At 60.0% G+C, this 24,378-nt stretch overlaps 1 protein-coding gene across 1 annotated transcript; it reads right to left on the bottom strand.

Annotated features, from left to right (window-relative positions):
• Window positions 1–595: 595 nt before the first annotated feature.
• Window positions 596–24,378, bottom strand: CELSR2 (cadherin EGF LAG seven-pass G-type receptor 2). Its single transcript, XM_040998900.1, has 34 exons — window positions 20,980–24,378; window positions 16,182–16,829; window positions 14,174–14,396; window positions 13,595–13,710; window positions 13,342–13,430; window positions 12,825–12,982; window positions 12,202–12,365; window positions 11,908–12,033; window positions 11,395–11,561; window positions 10,814–11,101; window positions 10,554–10,728; window positions 10,173–10,314; window positions 9,868–9,988; window positions 9,276–9,459; window positions 8,994–9,095; window positions 7,190–7,284; window positions 6,769–6,978; window positions 5,765–5,948; window positions 5,541–5,669; window positions 5,274–5,454; window positions 4,992–5,159; window positions 4,768–4,894; window positions 4,458–4,658; window positions 4,054–4,228; window positions 3,602–3,714; window positions 3,379–3,458; window positions 3,119–3,245; window positions 2,883–3,005; window positions 2,244–2,371; window positions 1,971–2,059; window positions 1,667–1,852; window positions 1,340–1,513; window positions 982–1,216; window positions 596–623 (listed from the first exon to the last, which is right to left on the bottom strand). Exons 1-34 carry the CDS (start codon window positions 24,290–24,292, stop codon window positions 596–598), a joined length of 8,769 nt encoding a protein of 2,922 aa, XP_040854834.1. The 5' UTR covers window positions 24,293–24,378.

Here is a 24,378-nt window from a genome sequence, read left to right as displayed (position 1 = left end):
GTGACCACCCCTCACCATACTGAGGCCCACCCGGCTGCAGCCGGCAGGGCTTGGGCCCTGGGTGCGTGTGGCTTTTTGTCCTTTCCTTTGGGTGATGATGGCAAATGAGGAGCAGGCCCCCCAAAGAGTCCCTCTCCTTCCAGAGGCACGGCAGATGTTGGAAACTGTGGAGAGGCTGGGGTGCATCCGGGGTGGGGGGTGGTCCTATTCTCTTTGGGAAGGGAAAGGGGAGTCAGTTTCCAGTGTATAAAAAAATGAATCCCTGAAGTCATGAAGAGTGGAGATCCTTTCTGAAATTCTTTTTTTGTTTGTTTGTTTTTGTTTTTTTGTTTTCCTCTTTTCTGAAAAAACTTTGTCTTGGAGATGTTGGAGTCCAAAGTGCAGTGAGGGGGATGGCGGGGGAGGGGGTTGGCACTAGATGGCCCTGCAAGGCCCCGGACTCCTCCTCCTCAGATGGACGTTTCGTCGCTGCTGTGGGCAGGCAGGCGGTGGGGAGCGGGGGCAGGACAGAGCACAAGACAACAGGAGCGAGGCATGAGTGCAGCTGGGGAGGGGAAGGGAGCCTCGGCACGGAAGAACCACCACCGGCCCGGGGTTAATGCAGGAAGTTAAAGAAGAGAAATCTGGAGAGACAGGAAAGCAAAGTGGCAGAAAAGGCAGACAGAGGGTTAGCTGAAGCCCAGGAGACAGCACCAGAGGAGCTTGCACCAGAGGAGAAAACAGAGAAGCACCACTCCCCCGGACTCCCCACCCATGCCTCCTGCTGGCCTGTGCTGTGCTGGACTGGGCAGCAGAGCCCAAGAGGGGCTGCCCCGCCCCAGTGCTAGCCCCAGGGGCACTTCCTAGTCCAAGCTGGATGACATGCAAACTCTCTGTCTTGTTGCTGGCTGACCAGAGAGGCCAGAGAAGCCTGGCAACATGGCCAGGGTCTCTGCTGAGCAGGCTGTGGCTCCCTCGTCCCACCCAGTGGGCCCCACTCACTCGGAGCCCGACGAGTCCTCATCCACGGTGCCTGCCTTGATGCTCATGGCGATGGGCATGACTCCGTTGAGCTGCTCCTGGAGACTCTGCCTGGGCGGTGGGCGGGGAGGGGGCCCAGGCCGGCCACTCTCACTGGCTGAGGAGGCCCGCGATGAGCCAGTGCCCTGTTCCAGGGGCAGCCGTAGGAGGCTGCTTTTCTCGCTGATGGTGGGCAGACACTTCTTCTTGAGGATGCCTGCAGGCCATGGGGGCAGGCATCACAGGGTGCAGGTGGAGAGGGCAAACAAACCTGGGGTACTACGAGGTGGGAAGCTGCCGGCCCAATGTGGTGTAGTGGTTGGGTTGCCACCCTACTTACCTTTATGGGGCTGGGCAGAAGGTCCTGGAAGGGGGCCCAGGGCTGCTTCCCGAGCCAGCAAGTTGTCTCCATTCTCCCGTGGCCGCTCCTCAGGGACCCCAGGGCCACCGCTCTCCTTGGTTGTGGCCCCAAAGTCTCCCGGCCAAGGCACCTTCCCAAGCCCTGGGCCCCCATCTGGAGGGAAGAGAAGTGGATGAGGCCCAGAGCAAGAGGGACAAGGCAGTCACCACTACAGGTGTGCTTCCCAAGGAGCCTGGGTCCCTTGCACTCCCCCTGTACTCCCAACCTCAGTCCCACCCTCAAGCCTCAGCCCTAGTGCTGGCCCACCCTTGGGGGTACTGTGGAGGGGCAGCCTCTCAGCTCCTGGTCCCAGCAGGCTGTCCCAGCCCTGCTCTCCAGGGAAGGCAGCCTCTTCCTCTTCCTCCTCCTCACTGTCAGAAGAGTGGGTAGAGGCGTAGGAGCCGCTCTGGTCGTCTTCCAGGGACAGGTCACTGTCGGAGTCAGTGTCAGCATCTGGGAGGTCAGGAAGAGAGAGATGACAGCAGGCCCACCAGCCTCTGTCCACCTCCCACCACCCCCAGCAGAAGACAGGCCCCTGGCCCTCTTGACAGCCAGAACCTTCCATCCTCACCATGCTGCTGGCCTTGACCTTCCAGAAACAGGCCACCTGGATCCCCCAGGCCAGGAGGCCCTTGGCTGGGGTTCAATGTGGACTCCTCCCTAAGAGGACAAGAGCATGCTGAGGACCTTACTTGACCTCCTGCCCTGCCTCGTGTACCCTTGGTACCCTTGGTACTTGATTCAAGCTGCCTCCCTTGTCCAGCAGGTGTGCTGTTCTCCTCCCAGGGCCATAGCGTGCACAGGCCTTCCTTCCCTCCTTGGTCCCTCCCACCTGCAGGCTCACCTCAGCAAGAAGGGGATGTAGCTGGGCTGACTCTTGCCTGAGCGGCTGGCGCTGTGCAGAGAGCCGGCCGAATCTCCGTAGGGCTGATATAGGCGCCCGTCTGTGTAAGGGCTGGGGCAGTTGTAGGACTGGGCAGGGCACAGAGAAGTATGCTAAGCAGCTGAGCTGAGGAGAATAGCCCCAAGCTGGCAGGTAGAGGGCCTGGGAATCTTGCCCCAGGTCTGAGAGAGGGAAGTCATGCATCCCCTGCTGCCCATGTCAAGGCCTGCCATGGTTACAGCAGCTCTGCCACAACCGTCCCAGCAGACACACCTGTATGTAGCTGTGTAGGGGACCACTCTGGTCAAGGGCAGCACCAGCAACGGTCACAGAACATCAGAGCATTTGACCAAAACCCCTAAAGGGCTCTCAGGTGCACTCTCGGGATCGCACTGCCCAAGGTCTTTTCCTCTCCACATGACACAATCCCATGGCCCCAAAGTGTCCTGCCCAGGTCGCACCTGCCACCTGCCCTTTCCTCCTTCCAGGAAGGGGTACAGGGATTGAGGCAAGGATGAAAGCAGGCCCCAAGTATAGAGAACAGGCACTTTGGGCCTACTACCTCCCCGCACCTCTGCTTCCCTCCTTGGGCTCCCTCACCGAGGTCAGGGTAGACTTGGTGGTCAGAGCAGGGTCGGGGCTGGGCTTGCGGCTGCAGGCGAATCGCAGTGCTTTCCGGACCTCCTTGCTGAGCACCACGTAGGAGAGGAAGATGAAGGGGCCCTGGCAGGCAAAGACAGCAATAGCTGGGACTTTTCCAGGCACCCTGACACTGTGGCTTCCTTTCTTCCACGCCACCCTCCTGTCTCCCTCAAATCTGTGGGCTGGCTGGGTACCTGGAGGCAATTGCAGGCAGCAAAGAGGTAGTGGAAGAGAAGGGTGTCACTGTTGACGGACAGCAGTGCCAGCAGCCAGGCGGCACTCAGCAGCAGCAGGACAGCAAAAGAGGGCTGCAGGCCTGAGCTGGGGGGCAAGGGGAGGAACAGCTAGGCCATGAACCAGGCTGTGAACCTGGCCATGAGGCCTCCCATGCATGTGTGTGTGCATGCGTGTATGCGTGCCCTCCTCTACCCCGCAACCCTCCCCCACTACTTACATAGGTCCTTTCTTCTCAAAACCCTGCCTCTGTGCAGCACAGGAAGCCCGGGCAGCCAGGATATACAGGAAGACGCTCATCTAGGCAGGGGAAGAGATGGGCATGAGCAGGACCCCAGGATATGCACAGCTCCCACCCCACCCAATGAGGTGTCCCTCCCCCTGCAGTCAAGCCCCTCATAGAGGGAGGGGATCCTGAGGATGCAGTTGGCCTGGTCACCTACCGAGACAGCAAAGGCCACAGGGCCAGCGAAACTCCAGATGAGCGTATCGTAGATGGAGAGCCAGCAGAAGTCAGGGTTCCCGTAACCCTCAGGGTCCAAGCCCACCGCCAGACCTGAGAGCATGGAGACAGTGGCAAGGGAGGGTAGTCAGGGCCTCAGGTCAGGGGGAGCCGTGGGCAGGGCTGCATTCTGAGGACCAGGGGCAGAGCATGGGGAAGTGGTCTTTCCAAATATTCCCTGCACAACAGGGGACTGACCCCTCTTGCATGGGGCTCGGGAACCCCTGAGTTAGGGAACCCCTAAGTGCAAGGGACACGAATGAACAAGTTGGTCTAAGATACAGGGACATAGGGTCTGAGGGCCTGCACTTTGGGTAAGGAGAACGTAACACAAATGAGGGACCTAGTACCTTGGCATGGGACACCCACCAGCCAGGCCTGGAGATGGGGTACCTGTGATGAAGGCTGGCACACCCCAGCCCAGCATGTAGTAGAAGCGCATGGGGCCCGTGTTGACGTCGCGCACTTCGGTGAGTGCCCGGTACAGGTGCAAAGCCTCCAGCAGGGCCCAGGAGAAGGTGCAGAGGTACAGGAAGTGCAGCAGGATGGCGATGACTGTGCAAGCAAACTGAGGCCAGGCCCCGCCCATCAGCAAGGGCGACCACTACCCGCACCCAGGGCAGGGTTCTGCTCAGGTTGGGCAGGAGAGCTGGGCTGGGGGGCATGGGAGGCGGGAGGGACAGAGACCTCCAGGGTGCTGGGGGACTCAGGGGAGTAAGTGGGGCATAGAATCCCCAGGGGGCTGCAAAGCTGGAGGGTGGGCAGGCAGAGTGGTCTCTGGGAGGAGGACATCTTACAGGCAGGTCAGCCTGGTTGACTCCCAGGAGGAAAACGAGCTGGGCCAGGCCGAGAGCAGCTGTCAGATTCCGTCGAATCCCATGCTGGTTGGAGCGCAGGGCTCGCAGGACGGTGAGGAAGAGGAAGGTGAGCAGAAGGGTAGCCAGCGTGATGCCCAGAGCCACATAGGTCAGTGTCTTCAGCGGCAGGATCTCTCCATTCTGCAGGGTCAGTTTCAGGGTTTGAGCAAGAAGCTGGTCGAATGAGGAAGGCAGTGCCTGTGCTGTCACCCTCATTCCCTAGTGGTGGGGTGTTGGGGGGCTGCCCCACCTCTCGCCGGGACACATCCATGAGCACCGCGAAGCTTGTCATGTGGTTGCACTGACAGCTGACGTGGCTCTCGTTGCGGAAGACGACCTCGCAGCCTCGAGCCGACCATCCACCTGTGCCACTGACCCTGCGGGAGCAAGGCGGTGTCAGGGAGACCAGGGTCAGGGAAGAGGTCCCAGGGGCCTGGGCTTTTGACTCAGAACCTGGGGTAAGTGCTGGCTCACAGGATAGAATGGTTCCAGAAGACACAAATGGGCTTGGTTCGCTCCTCTGTCTCCAACAGGCGGAACTGTACAGTGACCGGCTTGTCCAGGGAGCGGGGCAGTAGCTCCTCATCGTCGTGCACGCTGATGCTCACCACGGGTGTGTTGATGACAGGGCGTTTGGGGACTCTGGGGGTGGGGCAGGCTAATGCTTGTCACCATGGCAGCTGCCATGACCCCCTCTGCATGCTTGGCACTGCCCTCTCCTGCCCTGCCTGGCCCCGTCCCATCCCGTTTTCTCACCTGAGGCTGCGCTTGTCCGGGTCATAGTTGTGGGGCAGGAGGCCAGCCAAGGTGCGGTAGATGATGACACTGGCCACAGCCTCGCCCTGGCTCAGTTCCGGGTGCCGCCGCTGCCGCCTTGCCACCTCCTCAGGCTCCTGGGCCTCCCCAGGGCCCGCGGGCCTGACCATGGGGGACACCTCTGGGAATACAATGCTGTCCCCGTGAGGACATGGGGCCCCAGGGGCCGGCCCCACACCCTGCCCACAGCCCACAGCTGCCACTGACCACGGAAGACAGACTCGGGCAGGATGACTGTGGTCTCGAGGTCGGGAGGCCGCTCCCCGCGCAGCGCCTCGTAGCGTGGCAGCTTGGCCCCTGCGAAGTTCCCCTTGTCCAGGCGCACCACGGAGATGACTAGGGATAGAGGGCCAGGGCCGGGGTGGGACTCCAGCCCGAGGCAGGTAGGTCCCCGTGCACATGCTCTGTGGGGCTGGGGGGAAGGAGCTCACCGATGTTGGGTGTCACGATGGTAAAGGGGCTCAGGTAGGTGTGCCGCATGTTCTGGGCCAGCGCGCTGGCATAGGCCTCGTAGTGCTGCAGCAGCCAGGCGGTGCCACCCTCGGTCTGCTGGATCAACTCCCAGTGCCGCTTGTTGGCCGCATCCAGCAGAGCACTGCCCACCCGCAGCAGATTCTGGGGGTGGGCCCGGACATGGTATCAATGTGCTGCCAGTCCCATCCACCTCATCCCTCGCTGCCAGCCCCTGCCTCCACATGGACTAGCCCCACTCCTCACCCACCTTGCACTGCCCTTGGCCTCCACCAGCACCTCCCCCTGGGAAGCCCTCTGGGTCACGCTGCCTGCCCTAGTCATCAGACACTGCCTCTAATCCTGCCCCTCTTCTCTTTCTCAATAAAACTCCAAGCTCATGAGGCTGTCATCCAGATAAAGTGTGTTAAGCCTCCACCCACAACACTAGCATCCCAAAAGGGTGCCAGTTCAAGTCCTGGTTGCTCCATTTTGTGATCCAGCTCCCTGCCAATGTGCCTGGGAAAAAGCAGCAGATGATGGGCTGAAAGCTTGGCCTCTGCCATCCATGTGAGAGACCTGGAGGAAACTTCTGGCTCCTGGCTTCAACCTGGCCCAGCTTTGACTGTTGTGGCCATTTGAGGAATGAACCAGTGGATGGAAGATCTCTGTGTTTCTCTAACTTTTTAAAAACAAATAACCTTTAAAAAAAAATAAACTTTCCCAGTCCATGGGTCCACACAGATGTCCCCACGTCCTGTTTCCCTCCAGCCTAGGTGTGGTGGTCAGGCCTCTCAGGCCACACTGCTTCCTGACACTAACAGTATTTTCTATGGCCCCTGGATGTGAGAAGGAATGGGAAGCAGCACTCTAATGACCTCCTAGCAGGTGCAAGCTCCCCAGAATCAGAGGGGAGGGGACCCCCTTCCCACTCACCCCTGCAACTCCCACCTAACCAGCCAGCTCTGCCTCTCCCAAGCCCCACCTCGGTGAAGTGCACGTCCTGTGTGGCCGACAGCCCAAAGCCACGCTGGGCACTCTCATGGGCCAGCAGCCGGGTGGCCAGCTGGTAGGCCACCTTGACGTCGCTGCCAAAGTAGCCAGCTGTATGCTGTGTGGCATTGCGCAGCAGCAGGGCCAGCCGCTGAGAACGCCCGGAGTCCAGGCCAGACTCGTTCCGCTGCAGCCGCTCTGCCTGGACAGCAGGGGTAAAGGGATGGGGGTCAGTGCTGGATGATGGGAATTGGAACTGTGGGAGATGGGAGGGCATAAGGAAGAGGAGAGGTGGGCATCCCAGGAACCTAGGGGCTGGAATTCCAGAACCCACTTTATTAAGGACAAGTGAGACAAGGAGGTGGAGAGGGGTGGGTGGGTGGGGAGACAAGGAGACGCAGGTGCTCACTCACAAAGCCCTTCAGCTCCGAGAAGGTGACCGAGGTGCAGTTGAAGAGGTTCGGGGGAAGCCAGCCTCGGTGCTCATCACAGTGGCGCACAGCAGTGCCTAGTGGGGAGGGAAATCAAAAGGGCTAGCCTCAAATCTATCAAGTTAAATTCCAGAACCACCTGGAGAGTGCATAATCCAGGAGTGGGACTGGCCTAGAAGGGAAATAGTGGGCTCCTTCCTCGGGTTACCACTCCCACCGGAGAGTACCAAAACCAGGACAGGAGCAGGGGTGGCTAGACAGAAAGGCACCTAACAGCACGTGTGTGGGCTGGATAGTTGAGCTGGTTAGATGGAACTAGGCTTCAATGCCCATTGACATGTATGAGAGCTGAATGAGATGTGGGACAGACTGGACTAGTCTGCTGTACATAATGGCAAGCACGGGAACCAGGGTAGGGGGCGGGCCTGGTGGGGGTTATTGTGGGTCGCTCCGACTAGGCTGCAGTTCCCACTGGTTTATGTGAGGGCCGAGTGTGTGCTGGGCAGAATCAGGCTAGACTGCAATACACACTGGTTCCAGTGGAAGACAGGGTTGGAAACAGAACCGACCCAGCAATTGCAACTACCAGCTGACTGGGGCGATGGATTGTACCGGGCCCTGTACTTGCCAAGTACACACAAAAATCTGGTCTGGGATCACCTCAAAGTTTCTTTTGGAATCTCCCCAATTGAACTGCCGGACTCAGAACCCATGGTCTGCCGGACTCAACCCATAGTCTGCCATGGAGTGCAAGTGCAAGTACCAGAGCCGAGCCTCCTCAGAGGCTCAGATGGAGCAGTGGAGAGCATAACCAGCTGCACATGGAGGACATGGCAGTCTATTGGAACCTGCAGAGGATACCTGACATCACAAAGGAGGACAGAACAAATCAATCAACTATCCTAGCCATATGTTGGCAATGAAAAACTGGGCAAATGGAGACTCTAAGGTGAACTATGTCAATCAGTTGATCCTGCAGCAACTTCATTGTGCTTGGACTGATGAGATTGGCAGCACTTCATAACTGTTGAACTATCAAAACCACTTGTGCAAGACCCTCAGAGCATGCCCCATATCAGGGACCTGGGTTGGGTGGGAGACTGCATGGAGCTTCTCCTTTTATCTCCCCCTTTACTCCAGATACAGGAAAAGAAACAATGTGGAAATAATAGTCTTACCCACTTTCCTGTAGCCCTTGAACCTTTTTGCCCTAATTAACTATGTAAAGATTGTCAAAAATAAATAAAGAAAAAAAAAAACCAAAAGGCCTAGCCTCGAGGAGATACCCACCTTGGAAGCCCCTGAAATGCAGCTAAGAGCCATGCAGGATGCCCACACCGGGGAAGAGATGTGCAAACAGGATGACAGATGTGAACATCTAGCATCTTGGCAGCACCTGTGCAGGCACAGGCTGCACATGGCCAGAGCCCTGACCCCACACAGGCCACTCCCCTCTGCAGCTTCCATCCTGTGCTCATTGCCAATCTGAGAATGGGTACCAACCCCCTTCACCCAGACTATGCACCTTTAACTCCGGCCCCAGGACATAAGCAGAGAACAGAATCACAGCTAAATCTCTAGCACCTAGCCCTCTGCTTGACACAGCTCTTTGCCTAAAGGATCCCTGGGACACCCAGAAGAGGAGGAGACAGTGAGTCAAGGAACACAGGACCCAGAGCCCAGCAATCAGGGCACCTGGCTCTGCAGCCAGTGGGATTCCTGCCCTCACCACCCTGATGGCAGAGGCCTAGGCCTCAGCTTCACAACCTGGGCCTCTAGCACTTACCAAAGGAGCCTTTGGGGCAAGGGGCAGCAGCAGGCAACCCGAAGCGGGTGCGGGGCCACCAGATTCCAGCTTCGATGGCCCGCGGGCAGCTGTCGTAGTTCACTGTGGGGCAGAAGGAAGAACACTCGGTCATGCAGGGGCAGCTTGCCTTCTGCAGCAGCGACCCCGGGCTTTCCACCCCCGATTCTGGGCACTCTCAGGCCTTGCAGTCAGCCCCCACCCTTGCCCCAGGCCTTCCTGGGTACCACAGGGAAAAAGCTGCCTGTAGCCCTGGAGCCCCACCTTCACAGCCGTTGGTGGTGACTTCTGCAAAAGGATTGTCACAGCGGTCACACTGGCGCCCAATGACACCTGGCTTGCATGGACACTGGCCGTCCTCGGGGTTGCAGACACGTGACAGAGAGCCCGTGGGGTAGCAGTCACACAGGAGGCAAGTGGAGCTTCCAGGGGGCCGATAGTGGTTCTCCTGGAAAGGAGGGTGGGCGAAGCAGGGAGGGTGTCACTGTCTCAGACTCTCTCCCCACGCACCCACAGACCCTTCCTGCAGGGGCCCTGCTCTTGCCCTCTGCAGCAGAGGCTCCCAGAGAGCAGGGACTGTGTCTGAGATATCTACCAGCCAGGAGTGATTTGCAGTGGAACACAGGGATGAGCTGCCAGGAAAGCAGAGCAGGTTGCCAATCAGGACTCACTGCCCAATTTCTGGCCCTGAGGATCACAGACAGTGAGGACCAGTAGCCACCTGTGGTGCTTGTCAGGCCCATGGACCTCAGCTCTCTGCAGTAAGACCCATTGCCCAGGCCTGCCTTCCAGAGCCCAAGAGGTAAAGAACAGGGGGCCAAGCAAGCCATAGTGGCAGAGTGGTGGGGGCGGTCACCTTGCAGTGGCACTCGCCGCTTGTCTTGTTGCAGTCTGGGTCGAAGCCTTTGCTGACGTCACAGTTGCATGGACCACATGTGGGATGTCCCCACCAGCCACGGGGGCAAGGCTGGTCAATCCTGTGGAGGGATGGGAGAGGGAGACAGCACCAGGGCAGGCATGAGTTCCTTCTGCCACTCCGGCCTGGTGTAGCCATCTGATCCTTAGCTGCAGCTCAGCCAGGCTATTGGGGGCACTCAGAGACACAGCCGAAACAGGCAGCGGCCATGGGGGCCTTCCAGTCACATGCCCTGGTCTGCTTACCTGGTCTCACAGTATGGCCCCAAGTAATTTGGGGGACACTCGCAAGTGTAGCCATGGGGAGCGCTGGGCTTGCGGGTACACACGGACTGGTGCTCGCACGGATTCAGTTCACACACATTAGTACAGTTGTCACCATAGTAACCTGGGACCACAAGGACGGATGGAGTCAATCCCCACCCAGCTCCAGCGCTGTCTTCTATCCAGCCCCTCTCCATCCACATCCTTCTACCCAGAGCATCCTTCCGGCTGGCTAGCTGTGAACGAACTCATAGGCTCAAGATCAAGGCTTATAGGAGCTCCATTGTCACACAGCATGGCCAGAGCTGGACCCTGGGCACCTGAGAACCTGCCCTGCTCCCTCTCACTTGATCCCAAGCGCACCTGGGTCACAGCTGCAGGAGTAGCTGTCCCAGTCATTACTGCAGTAGCTGTTGGCAGGACACGGGTTTGAGTCACAGGGGTCTGGTAGGCTACAGCCTGGCTCCACGTTGATGCTCTCCCCACGGCTGGGATCCAAACTGCTGATGCCCTCGGGGGTTTCACTGACTCGCACACCCTGGCAGGGACAGAGTAATGTTGGCCCTCAGTGGAGTGGGGCTTCCACATAGAGGAAGGAAAAAGCGGACAGACAAGAGGCTCACCTGCAGACAGCCCCGGAAGCCACGGGCCACTCCATTGGCCGGCCCAGGTACGCCCCCAACTGTGATGTTACTCAGGTGCAGGCCGTGCAGTCGAGGGCCCAGGTTACCTTCTGCCCTCTGCTGCCCGTAGTCGAAAGACAGAATGGCATGGCCGGGACCCCCACTCGCTCCCAGTGCCAGCTGTGCATGGTGCCAGTCTCCATCATTAGCCCGGCCTGGCTCCAGTCGGAGAGACGATGCCTGGAGCCCTGTGCCCTCTATGCTGAGCAGCACATGGCCTTCCTGCAGCTGCAGGAGGAAAGGAAGTGGCATCAGCAACCCAAGCTTACTGGCCCTTCTCCCTGTTCATTGTTCCCTCTCCAGGACCGCTAAACCCATCCTTGAGCTCTGCTCCCATTGCTCAGTAAAGGGTGCTTATTTTTCTGTGCCCAAAAGGTGGCAGCACTAACCCAGAAAAACTGATCCAGCTGCCTCTTCATTTCCCCAAGAAATGACCCATCCCTGTTCAGCCTAGGAGGCTACCGCAGCCCTTGTCAGGCCCAGGGCCTGTCTGCCAGGCCTCAGCTCGCCCACTTGTGTACCTGTAGGGTGATGGTGCTGCGCCCCCTGGTGACGGCCTGCAGCAGGACACCGTTAGCCTGGCGTGTGCGGAACATGAGGCTGAGATGCCAGGGCTGGGAGATGGGCAGTGAGAGGCCATGCCAGGCCACCAGGCTGTTGCCCAGGAAGTGCTGGGGATTGGCCATTTCTAGGGGGACAGATGAAGGGAGACTGTACAGCAAAGCAGAGGCATACCCCCCTGGAGCCAAAATGCTCAGCTGGTAGCTCCCGGAAATAGGCACTGGCTCTCCTGGTGCCCACTCCCCTCTCTGGCTCCACCCCTAGAGGCATTTACCTGTTCTGGGTCCGCCCCATGCTGTGCCCAGGCCTGCCTCTGACTGGGCCTTTTGTCTTCTGTGTTACCCTCTCAGAGCGCTGCCTAGACACGCTCTCCCACCCACAGCTGAGCCGCCTGAGCCCTGCCCAGTGCCTGCTCCAACCCTGCCGATGTTCCCATTCTGCCCACAGTGCCCAGGCCTCTGTGGCTCCTATACCCTGGGCACAGCTCTTGCCCCCAAAGCCCAGGGGACACTCGCAGCTGAATGCGTCCCACTGGTTCACACAAGTGCCCCCGTTGTGGCAGGTGTTGCTGTCACACACGTTCTTCTTGGCTGAGCAGCCTGGAAAGGAGAGAAGATGGCTCAGAGGCCCTGCTTGGGATTCTGCTGCGGCAGCCCTCTTCCTCCATCCCGAATGCTGCTGTCCCCACCCAGGGATGCCCCCCTGCTCCCCGCACCCCAATGTGGATTGGGATCCCGGCTTTGCCTCTCCCCCTGAGGCCTTCCTACCAGGCACAGTGCCGTTGTTAGCAATGAAGTCGGCCATATCCACGTGCCGGCTGTCCACCTGCAGGTTCCTCATGCAGCCCACAAAGTGCCTCATGCGGACTGGGAAGTTCTCAGGCAGGTCGGGCACCCCGCCCAGCAGCAGGGGCCCTGTCAGGTCCAGAGACCTGCCATTATGGGCAGGGAGCAACAGCAGCAGAAGGTGGGGTGGGGTGGGGTGGGGTGGGGAAGGAATAGCAATATGAGGTAGAGTAGGAGCTCCAGGCTCTCCTGACCCTGTTCCTTAACCCCCAAAGCCAGATAGAAAGGAAGGCCAGGGAGCCCCACAGAGTAGTGCCCAAGGAATAAAAGTCCCCCTCTTAACTTGTGCCACCCTTCCGCTGGCTCTAGTGCCCCAATGCTGACATTCACCCAAGGGCTGAACAGGGGAATTGGCGAAAGCATGAAAGAGAATGTGTGTGTGTGTGTGTGTGTGTGTGTGTGTGTGTGTGTGTATGGAGGTGAGAGGGACAATCTGGCTGGGTTCCCACTTCTTAGCCCCCTAACATTCACCTCTTCACCTTCCCTCCCTGCCTGATCCAGCCCCTGATCTCACACCATCCCGGTTCTTTCCCTTTGGGACTTACTTCTTGCTGCCACTCTGGGTGCCCTGGGCCGCACAGGAGTAGTTGCCAAGGACAGCTCCAAAGCGTAGGGCCACGCCGGTGTCACAGCCATCCACCGTCACCACGGCCACCTTCTGCTCAGAGGGGCCCTGCGGGAGCCCTGTCTGACCCAGCAGAGGCTGTGCACAGGGAGACCAGAGAAGGGAAGCAGTGGACTAGGAGCCCAGCAGGGCTCCTGGGCCAGGCGCAAGGACACAGCAGGATATGGGCCTCACATGTGTGCATCTACACGCATGCACATGCGCACACACATGAATGCTCCCATGAGTACCTGCCTAACTCCCTCCATGTCCAACCCAGGAGGCACGGACCACTGCCCAGCGGGATGGAAATGCCCAACAAGGTAGTATGACCCAATCCCTATCCCAGTTAGAAGTGCCATGACCTCCCCTCCCCCTGAAGCAGTGCAGTCCAGGCGTGGGTGAGCACCTGGCCCAAGAACAGAACCCTCCAATGCCTCCATCCCCTCCCTACACACCTTATTGTAATACTTGAGCTGCACCGTGTGCCACTGGCCATCACTGACCCCTCCAGGCACGAATGGGGACACCGTGGTAGTTGACTCGCCTGGGTAAAGGGCCAGGTAGTGAGCTGAGACCCCTAAAGAGGGTTGGGAGCACTGGGCGGAGGTGAGGCTGTGTTGGGGCTCAGCTGGGGAGGGTGAGACATTGGGGGCCAAGAGACCAGGACCTTTGGGGGCTGGGCAAGGACGTGGGACCCCCAGGGCTCACCTGCAGAAAAAGTGAGCTGGACCTGCTCCTGGATCACCTCCAGAGCCACGAAGTCATGTTTCTCATTGAAGCGCCCATTGTATAGCAGCAGCCCATCCCGCTCCTTTGTGGCAAACCTGAGTGGGGTGTGAGGACAGTGGGTGTAGGGGAAAGGAGGGGAGGTCAGGGGGGGCTGCTGTCAAGGAATGGTGTAAACAATCCTCCCTTGGATACACAGTACCTGATCCTCCCACCAAGGATCCTCCAGAGGCGCCCACTTTTAGCAAGACTGGGGCCACAGAGCTCAAATGTGGAATACGGCCCCACACTAGAGCGCTGATGTTCAGGTTCCCTCCCAGCAGTGGGCGGGCAGGGGGAGCGGTAAGAGGAAGGTGAAAAGTGAAGGTGTTGGACCCTGTAGGGAGGGGAGGCCTGTAGGCACAGTATGCAGGCAGTGAGCTCCTAGCTCCCTGGCTCTGCCCACAACCTGCTGGGGCACTTGTTGCCTGACCTCGTGCTCTGCTCACAGCATGGGAGTGGCCTCAGACTCCCACACCACGCCCCTGTGATGGACCCCCCACCCCTCCGCAAGTCACTCACGAGAGGGCCAAGGTGAAGTGGAAGCGCTGGCGTAGGCCACGGAATGTGACAAAAGAGCGGGCCGGGAAGCTGCGTGTGGTCACCCGGCAGTAGGGCTTCTCGAAGTCACCGGAGGGGCAGTCACACTTGAAGCCTCCCACCAGCAGGTTGACGCAGGTGCCCCCATTCTTGCAGACCCCCGGGGTGCAGCGGCCTGAGCGGGCACTCACCTCACAGTGCTCACCTGGGCCAGAGTAGAGGCAAGGCGATGTGCGGGGGCCGGGGCGGGGGGACCAGGAACACCTCTACTCCCTTGACCTCTGGGAAATGTCTATCAGGGCCTTCCATGACCCCTCCCCTGCACAATGTTCCCAAATCCTCCCAGGTATCCTGGCTTCCAATGCCAGTGCCCGTGCAGCTTGGCAGTCCCCTCTACTCAGCCCCTTCCCTACTACACCTACCTGGGGCTCACCAGCCCAAGCCTGCGGGGGCCCAAGGGCTGCCAAAACCCAGCAGCCCTCGTGTCATGCCACCCAGCAAGCATGGCGGCAGTGGGGGGGGGGGCTGTGGCCCCAGCAAGGGCCCGCAGGTGTGGAGGCTGGGCTATGCCCCCTTCCTCCCCTCCTCCATCTGATGGTGCTTTTGTCCTTGTCAGGCCCCAGAGCTCAGTTTGCCTCCCTGGGGATGGAGCCAGGCTTCCACGTGGATTGGTGTGAGCTATGGGGCAGTGGACAGGGGGCCTAGGTGGCCGCCTGAGAATGAGGACCCTGGTGTGGTTAGGATCATGGGGTCCCTCTGAGCACATGGGGGATGCACAGAGTGGGGATTCCCGAGAGTAGATCAGCATGCAAGAGAGGAGCTAAAAAAAAATTCCAGCAGCATCAGATGGGAAACCCCCCCCCTACCTCTCCCTCCCCATTCCCAGATTCTAGAGATAGGTTCTCAGCTCCTGTGCCTAGTGCCTGGCTCTTGTTGCCATGGAAACTGTTGTTCACTAACTCTAAGCGCCACCCCCCCAACCATCCTCTGGACAAAGACTCCGTCCCCTCCCCCAAACCCACCCCTCCCCTCCTCCACCCCCCAACAGCAGCAGCCAGGAGTCAAGTCTGGCAAGTTGTGGGCAGTAAGATGCAGGAGGGAAGGCAGTGGGGCCTGCCTTCTGCTGCAGGCAGAGCCACTGGGGCATGGCCATGGAGGACAGGGAGCACCATGCATGGGGTGGAGGGCAGGTGTCCTAAAGAGGAGCAGGAGGTCATAGGGAGAGGTCAGGTGCACACAGCACAGGGGGAGGCCTGAGAGGTCGCCCTCCCACCCACACCTGCACAGGGCTTCAGCCATCCAGCCACCCCTGCCCAGGGCTCCCTGAGCTGACTGGGGGAGCAACTGCTACAGCAAGCCCAGCCCATTTCCAGTGTCCCCAGCCATCTCCGGGCCTTTCTCTCAGTGCCTGTGGGAGACAGAGCTTGTAGCAGCCAGGAAAGTAACGCTCCTAGGGAGTGGTTCTAGGCCTGGCCTCACCTCTAATCAAGCTAAGCCAGGCACTCCTCCACCCTCGCCTTCCAAGCAAGTTACCCAATCTCTGCCATCCCCACTGCCCTTCAGCCTAGCTCTTTCCACATATCTCCAAGTATCAGGCACATTCAGGCAATTCTCCCAACTTCAGCTCTGAGCAGGCTGACTATTCGTATTTGAAATGGCTGAGGCCATGAGAAGCTTAAGGAACCCGCCCAGGCTCACACAGTGGAACGAGCATACAAACCCAAGTGGAATGGCTCTAGAGAAGGGCGAACCTGTTACACAGCTTCCATGTGCCAGTCAGTGTGTGTGTGTGCACGTGCAGAGAGGGCGGAAGCACTTCTCCCTCTGCCTGGCTCTACACGCTGTGGTCAAGTAGCACATGGGATTAACACAGGTCTAGAAGGGTCTTGGACCCTTCTCCTGGAACGTGCCACGTGCAATATGCCCGTACCACCTGTCTGTCTGTCCAAGGCCCTGCCTGCCGCCCACACCGGTCCCTCCCTGTGCTCACCGGTGTAGCCATCGCGGCAGAGGCAGGTGTAACCGCCCTCGCGGCTGCGGCAGCGTCCATGTGGGCCACAGGGTCGCGAATAGCAGAGGTCCACCTCGGTCTCACAGTAGTCGCCGGTGAAGCCAGGCGGGCAGCGGCAGCGCAGCCCTCCGACCGGGTGGATAGGCCGGAAGAGCACCGAGGAGGAGGCGATGAAGGGCGCCGAGGAGTCGAAGCGCAGCACCGACACGCAGCGCATGTAGTTCTCACAGGGCTCACGCAGGCAGATGTTGTCGTCGAACGGCAGCACGCGCTGCGCTGAGATGGCCGTCAGCAGGCTGCGGTTGAGGTACAGACGCTCCTGTAGGTCCTCCGAGGGCAGGAAGGGTGGCCCGCCTGCGGGGCCCGGTGGCTGGCCCACCGACAGGCTCACGTTCAGGATGCGGCCACCGGGTGCGTCGGTGTCCCGCTGCACATTGAAGACCACCACGTGGTCCGGTGGCGTGGCCAGTGTGGCGGCCACGGCCTGGATGAAGAGGCCCAGCAGCGGCGACAGGAAGCGCTCAGGCGACATGTCCTCCAGGCGCAGTGTGATGCTGTGTGTCAGCATCTCGTCCGTGATGATGGTGACGCGCAGAGCACACTGCGCAGTCACGCTATGCACGCCGTCTGCAGGGAGGGGATTCTGGGTCAGCAGGGGAGATAGGCCGGTGCACACACATGGTACTGACCCCTCCCTTTACTAAGGGGCATACAGAGACTGTCGGGTCAGGTGCTCCATGAGGGGCCAATCCCTTTGGGTGCTTAGCAGATAACTGTGCCTTAGGGAGAATGGTGCATCTTATCATCGCTGTGCCCACACATGGGGGCCTGCTTCCTTACATAACTACACACTGAGGGAGGGGGCAGGGCTCTGAGAGACTCCCCCACCCAATGTTCTATATCTCAGCAGGACCACAGTCCTAGCCCTGACTGTGTTCCACACTCCCCCTCTGCCAAGCAGTGGGAGGTGAACTGGGTCAGTGGGCCACCCAGTCTCCCTCCCACTGAGCCCCATGGCTGCCTGGGCGCAGGCTGGCTATCCCCATGGCAACGCGCCCCACACAAAGCATTCTTCCTGTCTGACTTTCTCCTTGGGGGTGGGGATGTTGTGTGAGATGCTTGCTCCCCGGGGAAATCCAGCCGAGCCATCTTAACCAGTGGCAGCACCGCCCATGGATGGGGGTGGGAGAACCCCAAGTAGAGAAGGCCCTGAGCCATCTCCTGCCAGCCAGAGACTCCAGAGCCCCCACTGGGCTGATCCCACAGGGCCTCCAGCTACTCATCACCCAGTGGGCTCACTGCATGACACCCAACCACCTGCCATGCCCCCAGGAGATACACTCACTGATCAACAGCTGGAGCTAGCAAAACACACTCGCTGCTCTCTCATGCCACCCACACACCTCAACCCCAGAAATGCCAATATACCTAAGCACACACATACAGATGGGGTTGGATTTTATTTAGCTCAGAAACACAAGGGAGGGGCCGAAGAGAGGGAAAACTGGCTTAGCTGGGTTACCAGGGACATCTATGTGTTGCCTTGCTACAGTGCCTTCCTTCCACATGTGGTGTTTGGGAGAATTTGTTCAGTCTCCACAGCAAGAGGGATGGGAACCTGGTTAGATTTTTTAAGGACAACCCAGCAGGAATGGGGCAGGAGTCATAGTTTTTACAGTGGCATGGACAGAGGAGCTGGAAATGGGGACAGCTCCTGCGCCCATGCTGTACCTACTTGAGTACCCTGATGACTCACCCAGCTGGGCAGGTTGAAGGCAGGCACCTAACTCAGCCCTGTCGCTGGTCTGTTTTCCACCTGCTCCACAGCCTCACTGCTCAAGACAGCTGTCGTCCACCTGCTCCCACCAGCAGCCTGCTGTCCTTGCTCACTTCAGCTTTTATGGCTCTCATCTCCAAGCTAGGTTGTTTTTGTCTTCCTGGTCTACCCAGACACCATAGTCCTTGCAGTCTTCCCACCTGCCCTAAACTGAACCCACCTACTCCCAAAAGCTTGCTCAGATGAAAGGCTATATAGACTCTAGCGCAGAGGTTCTGCACTTGGACCCAGAACTGGCACAGGTGTGGTTTTTGTACCTAGGGTATCTGCCCAGTGACTCCTTGGTGGGATATTTCATCCAGGCGGCAAGAAACTTGAGCTGCTCACAAAGTGCTCCCGACTCGTTAGGAAGGCGAGGGAGGTCAGGAGCCTCGCTAGCCCTGGGAACAAGTGTTCCTTCCCGTCTTTCCTCTACCCCAACACACACACACACACACACACACACACACACACACACACACTGTTCCAGGCCCTGCCCATGCCCCTCTCCCAGTATGTCTCTGTTGCTTCCCATCTGGCCCACCATCTGTGGCCACCAGCCCCCTCTGCTATTGTCCCCCGGCCCCAGGAATCGAGCCACTGCTCTCCCCCTCCTCTTCATCCCACTCTTTTGCTTTGACCTGGGTCACACCCTCAGGTACTCAGGTACATGGGTCTACCCCTGAGGCAGAGCAGGATCGAAGGGTCAGGGGCACGCCGGCTGAACTGTTGTTCTCTGGGATAGGAAAAAAAAGGAGGACAGGCTGTGACCCCAGAAAATGCCACCAGCACCTAGAGCTTAGGCAGCCACACCTGGAAGTGGGCCAAGTCTCAGAGGGTGACAGAACTGATTCCCAGTCTCTCCCCTGCCCAGGTGCCCTGGACCACCACTGCTCCCATTCCTGCCCCCACCCGCCACCCTAGTAGTGGAGGCTGGTGGAGGCTTAGAGCAGCTGTGGTCTGCAGCAGGTTCTGGGCAGGGAGGATGCAGATTCGGGCTCCGTGAGAGCCATAGTGGGACATGGGAGGCAGCTGCAGCCACAGGGAAGAAAAAGGGGAGGCAGCAACACAGAGAACCCAAAGGGGACACAAAGGCCAAGAGAGAGAACAAGCCAGCAGGGAGAGGGTGGGAGAGGAGCCAGGAGAGAGCAGCGACTGGGCATGGGGGGAAGGAAAAGACAAAGCACAAGAGGAGGACAACAAAGGGGCAGTGGGAGCAGCTCCCCCCCCTCGGCCTTCCTGAACTTTGACGTTGCCGTGGTGACGGCCTCTGAGGGTCAGGGGCTGAGGGGAGAGGGTGGGGTCCGGCTGCCTTGGGTGCTGCCCTTCGCCTTTCTCCTCTCGCCCAGGGGAACTCAAGTTGGTTCGACGCCGGCAAGAGGCCAGAGGCAGGCGTGGGCGGGAGCCAGAGGCGGGCATGGCGGGCATGGGCGCCGGCCCTGCCACTGTCTGGCCACACTCACCTGGGGCAGGCCGGGGCGGGGGAGGGCGAGTGGGAGTGGCCAGTCCTTTCCAGCCCTTGTTCTGCCTGAAGTGCCCCAGTGTGGGTGTGCAGGTTAAGGGAGCTCTAGCTGCACCCCCACCCTTCCACCTCCTTTCTCCTACTACTGGGGAAACAGCAGCTTCTGCAGGCACACAGCCTTGGCGGCAACCTCTAAAAGCTCACATTTGAGGGGCTGCAGGGCTCTCTGAGGGTGCAGCATGGAGGGGGGGTAGGGGGTAGGGGATAGGGGATCTGTCCAGCAGGGAGCAGGAGTGGGGAGGAGATGGGAGGGCACAGAAGCCTAGCGCTGGCTCTAGCTCGCGAGGCCCCTTGCGCAGTCCCTGGGGTGGGAGTGTGCTGGAGGGGAGGAGGCCACCTAGGTCCTTCTGCAGACTGCCCGCAGTGGGGAAGCTAATGGTAGACCCTTTGGGCTCATGGAAGGCCCTCAGCCACCTGGGTCTGGTCCCCTCCTTACTGCCACCTCTCACTCCGCATGCAGCACAGAAGACGGAATGCGACACAAACCCCCAACCCTGCCGCCCGCCCACCACCGGCAATCTACAAGGCTGAGCGCTTGGCCAAGCAGCAGGAATGCCCCAGCCTGGTCCTGGCCAGGCTCCCATGCCCCCCCCCCCCCGGGGACAGCATTCTCTCCCATGCTGGGTCCCCACACGCTTTTCTGCAAGCGTGGTTGCAAGGCAGCCGCAGGAAGCACTGGCACCCTGAGAAAGAGCCCTTGAGATGGCAAAGAGGTCTAGGAGGCTTCAGCCTGTCCCCCAGACTCCCTTGAGACCCCTCCCTGAGTCAGATCGGTTCCCCCACCTCCTCCCTGCCTCCCCCTCCGACCCCCCCCCCAGCCACCCCAAAGCCCAGGGCTCTAACAGTGGGGTCTGTTTGGGAAGGCACAGTGAGCTCGGCCTCACTTCCTGCGGGGGGCTCTGAAGAGAGTGAGCCAGGCCAGGCTCTTTCTGCCTGGAGGGAAAAGAATGCACTAGACAAAGTCCACGCAGCTCAGGGGGGAGCCAGAAGGGGCCAGAGCAGGACTGCAGGGTCCTGACCCCTCTGTGCGCTTCTCCCTGCCCTCAGTTCTGCCTCAGGCTGGATGAGATCACAGGAATACCCTGACAGGGCGTGAAGGGGTGCTGCCTGCTCTGCGCCCCCACCCCAAGTCTTCCACATGCCTTTTTTTTAAAAAACACAATTCCTGCCAACCAGAGCCAAGGCAGCCTCCCAGCACTTCCCCCACCACGGTACAGGCTGGCAGGCCAGGGGGCAGCCAACTGAAGCAGCCCAGCCCAGCCTGGGGCAGCAGGCAAGGCCTGCACCAGCCACTAGGATTCCTGCAGCCCCCTCCTTAGCTGGTTCTCACCCGCCTCCAACAAGAGGAGGGGGTGTCTCTCAGCAGCTCCCTTCTACCCCAAATCCCCCTCTGGGGGAGGGGCTGGGCAGCTCCCTCCCTGTGGCGACCCCCTCCTTACCTGACACCAGCACACTCATGATGGCTTCCAGGGGCCGGTTGTTGTCTAGCGCCCGGCTCAGCCTCAGCTCCCCGGTGGAGGCATTGAGCAAAACCAGGCTGAGCTCATTTCCCCGCTCAAAGCTGTAGGTCAGACTGTCAGAGATGTCAGGGTCATGGGCAGGCACGCGGCCAATGGCACCCCCAGGGAAACTGCTCGAGCGGTTGGTCACATAGTTGTTGAAGAGGATTTCAAAGTTGCCCAGCACTGGGGGGTTGTCATTGCGGTCGAGGAGGCGGACGTGCACGGTGGCCCGGCTCACCAGGGGTGCCGATGTGGCCTGGATCACCAGGACGTACTCGGGTCGGTCCTCGTAGTCTAGGTCCACCAGGGCAGTCAGCTCTCCGGAGAAGATGTCCAGCTGGAAGACCTCGGGGATGTTGCCCTCCACGATCTGATACATGATCTGGGCATTGGTGCCTTCGTCCGGGTCGGTGGCCGTGACCCGGGCCACCGCCAGCCCGATGGGGCTGTTCTCTTCCACGAAAACATCAAACTCGTCCTGCTCGAAGACGGGTGGGTTGTCGTTCACATCCAACACAGCCACGGTCACTTCGACAGCCGTGCGAGCGGGGGGCATGCCTTTGTCCACCGCGTAGGCACGCAAGACGTACTGGGCCACGTTCTCCCGATCCAGCCTCCGCAGCGTCCGCACGATGCCTGACGTGGACTCCACGATGAAATCACCATCTCCATCGTTGCCTCCTTGGAAGGTGTAGAAGACCCGGCCATTGAGGCCAGAGTCACGGTCGGTGGCCGAGATCTGCAAAACACTGGTGAAGGGGGGCACGTCCTCATAGACACTGCCCTGGTAGGAGTCCCGCAGGAACTGGGGCGCATTGTCATTCACGTCATTCACCAGGATCTCCAGGTAGGTGGTGTCTGACTTCTGCGGGATGCCATTGTCCCGAGCCGTGATGGCCAGGGTGTAAGACACCTGGTCTTCGTAGTCCAGCTCCGCCTGAGTGGTAACAGCCCCCGTGTCAGCATCGATGCGGAACTGGGGGATGCTGTCCTCCATGAAGTAGGTGATGCGGGCATTCTCGCCTGTGTCCTCGTCTGTGGCGCTGATGAGCACCACCGTGGTGCCCGCTGGGCGGTCCTCGTTGACGTTCACTGTGTAGTGGGAGCTCTGAAAGACGGGGCGATGAGTGTTGGCATCGGTGACATTCACTACGATCTGGGCGGTGTCCTGCCGTGTGCCATCAGAGGCGGTGACAGCCAGCACGTACTGCCTCTCGAGCTTGTAGTCCAGGGGCAAAGCGAGGGACACCAGTCCGCCGCCGCTCTGGCTGGTGATGGAGAAGCGGTTGCGAGTGTTGCCGCTGGTGATCTGGTAGGTGATGACGCTGTGGGCATCACGGTCCACGGCCGACACAGTCACCACGCTGGTGCCCACGGCGGCATCCTCATTCAGCCGCACTGTGTACTCGGGCTGGGTGAAGGTGGGGTTGTTGTCATTGACATCCAGCACGGTGACACTGACGCTGGCCGATGCTGTGAGCGCTGGGCTGCCATGGTCTCGGGCCTCCACGCCAAAGCTGTAGAAGTCAACTTCCTCCCGGTCCAGCTCAGCGGCTACAGAGATCCAGCCTGTGCCGTTGTTGATGGTGAAGGGGAAGTCATGCCCCACGCCAGCCAGATGGTATTCCAGGCGGGCATTGTCACCGGCATCAGCATCAATAGCCTGCACATGGAGGACCAGGTAGCCCAGCGGGACGCTCTCCAGCACAGTGGCCTGAAAGGGTGTGCTGACGAAGATGGGAGCATTGTCATTAATGTCTAGCACCTGCACGGTCACTAGGCCGGACACATTGGAGAGTGGTGGGCGGCCGCCATCCTGGGCCCGCACCCGGAGCGTGTACTCCTTGGTTGTTTCATAGTCCAAAGGGCTCACCACATCCAGTGCCCCAGTTTGAGCATCCAGGTAAAACTGGCCCCGAGCATTGCCACTCATGATGCTGTAGTGCACCAGGGCATTGCTGCCCTTGTCACGATCTGAGGCCGTGACCCTGAGCACGGGGGCACCTGGGGTCACATCCTCCCGCACCTGCACCACGTAGCGTTTCTCACTGAACTGGGGGGCGTTATCGTTGTCATCTTCCACCGAGAGGAAGACAGCAGCTGTGGCACTCCGTGGACCAGGCTCCCGACCCTGATCACTGGCTTCCACTGTCAGCTGGTAGGATTCTACCTCCTCCCGATCCACAGGGCCACGGGTTCGGATCACCCCAGAGCGGGGGTCAATCTCAAAGACCTCAGAGGGGTGGCCTCCAGGCCCCTCCAGCAGGCGGTAGAGAATGTTGGCATTGGCAGGAGCATCGCCGTCTGTGGCTCTGACCGTGAGCACTTCGTAGCCAACCTCCAGGTTCTCCCGGAGGCTCTCCTTGTATTCCTGCTGCTCAAACACGGGATCGTGATCATTGGTGTCAGTCACCAAGATGGTGAGTGTGGCCAGGGCACTTCGCCGGGGCACACCGTGGTCCTGCGCCGTGACCCTGAACACATGAGTACTCTTAGTCTCCCGATCCAGCTCCTCAGCCGTGGTGACAGCTCCAGTGATGGGGTCCAGGGAGAAGAAGTGGTTGGAGCGGCTATCAAAGAGGGCATCCATGGTATACTCCAGCCGGCCGGCCTCACCCTCGTCGGGGTCAATGGCCCGCAGGGATGCCACGGAAGTGCCTGCAGGTTGGTTCTCGGGCACAGTGGCCTGGTAGCTGGGGGGCTGGAACTGGGGAGCTGTATTCACATTCCTTTTTCGTCGCCCACCCGGGGACCCTTCTGGGAGTCCTTGCCCTGTTCTGAGCCAGGGGCCCTGTGCCAGCTGGCAGGACAGGCATCTCAACCGCGGGGCTTTTAAGCAAGGGTGCTGCTCAGGCAGGGTGAGCTTGCCCTCGGGGGAGAGGTGGCCCCCAATGCCTAACAGGCGGCAGCTCCAGGGACAACCGGCAGGGGCCGGGGGCAGAGGGATATGGGTGCCAGATTCCGGACACCAGACCCTCAGACCATCGTGGTGGGGCACCAGGTGGCCCGTCAGCTCGGTTCCCGCATCTCTGCAGCGGCTGGTGTAGAGCCAGAGGTTTGAGGCTGAGGCTGGACAGAGCCACCCCACGGGGTTGCAGGACCCCGGGGAGCTACGACCCCCAGTCCCCAGGGAACGACAGGGTCCCACTTGGTCTCCCAGCAGTGGCAATGGCAGCAGCAATACCAACAGCAACAGCAGCAGTGGCGGTAGCGGCGTGGACCAGGAGACGCAGGCGGCCCGGCTCCGCATCTCTCCCAGTTCCCGGCCCACCGGGTTAACAACCACGGCGGCTTCTCCTCCGGGTCGTGCCAGCCCTGTCGCGCCTCATGCCCAGG

Source organism: Ochotona curzoniae, unplaced genomic scaffold, assembly GCF_017591425.1.
Source record: "Ochotona curzoniae isolate NIBS_2020 unplaced genomic scaffold, NIBS_Ocur_1.0 scaffold_1037, whole genome shotgun sequence".
Classification (NCBI taxonomy): Eukaryota; Metazoa; Chordata; class Mammalia; order Lagomorpha; family Ochotonidae; genus Ochotona; species Ochotona curzoniae.
The sequence above is the reverse complement of the archived record's forward strand: the minus strand, read 5'-3'. Positions and strand labels throughout refer to the sequence as shown.

Excerpts from the sequence above, each read along its gene's own strand:
- CELSR2 (XM_040998900.1), bottom strand. The coding sequence starts at position 24,292 with ATGCGGAGCCGGGCCGCCTGCGTCTCCTGGTCCACGCCGCTACCGCCA. Across the intron at positions 5,670-5,764 it reads CATCGTGACACCCAACATCG|TCATCTCCGTGGTGCGCCTG; the intron begins GTGAGCTCCTTC and ends CTCTATCCCTAG. Across the intron at positions 3,006-3,118 it reads CTGCCTGCAATTGCCTCCAG|GGCCCCTTCATCTTCCTCTC; the intron begins GTACCCAGCCAG and ends TTTGCCTGCCAG.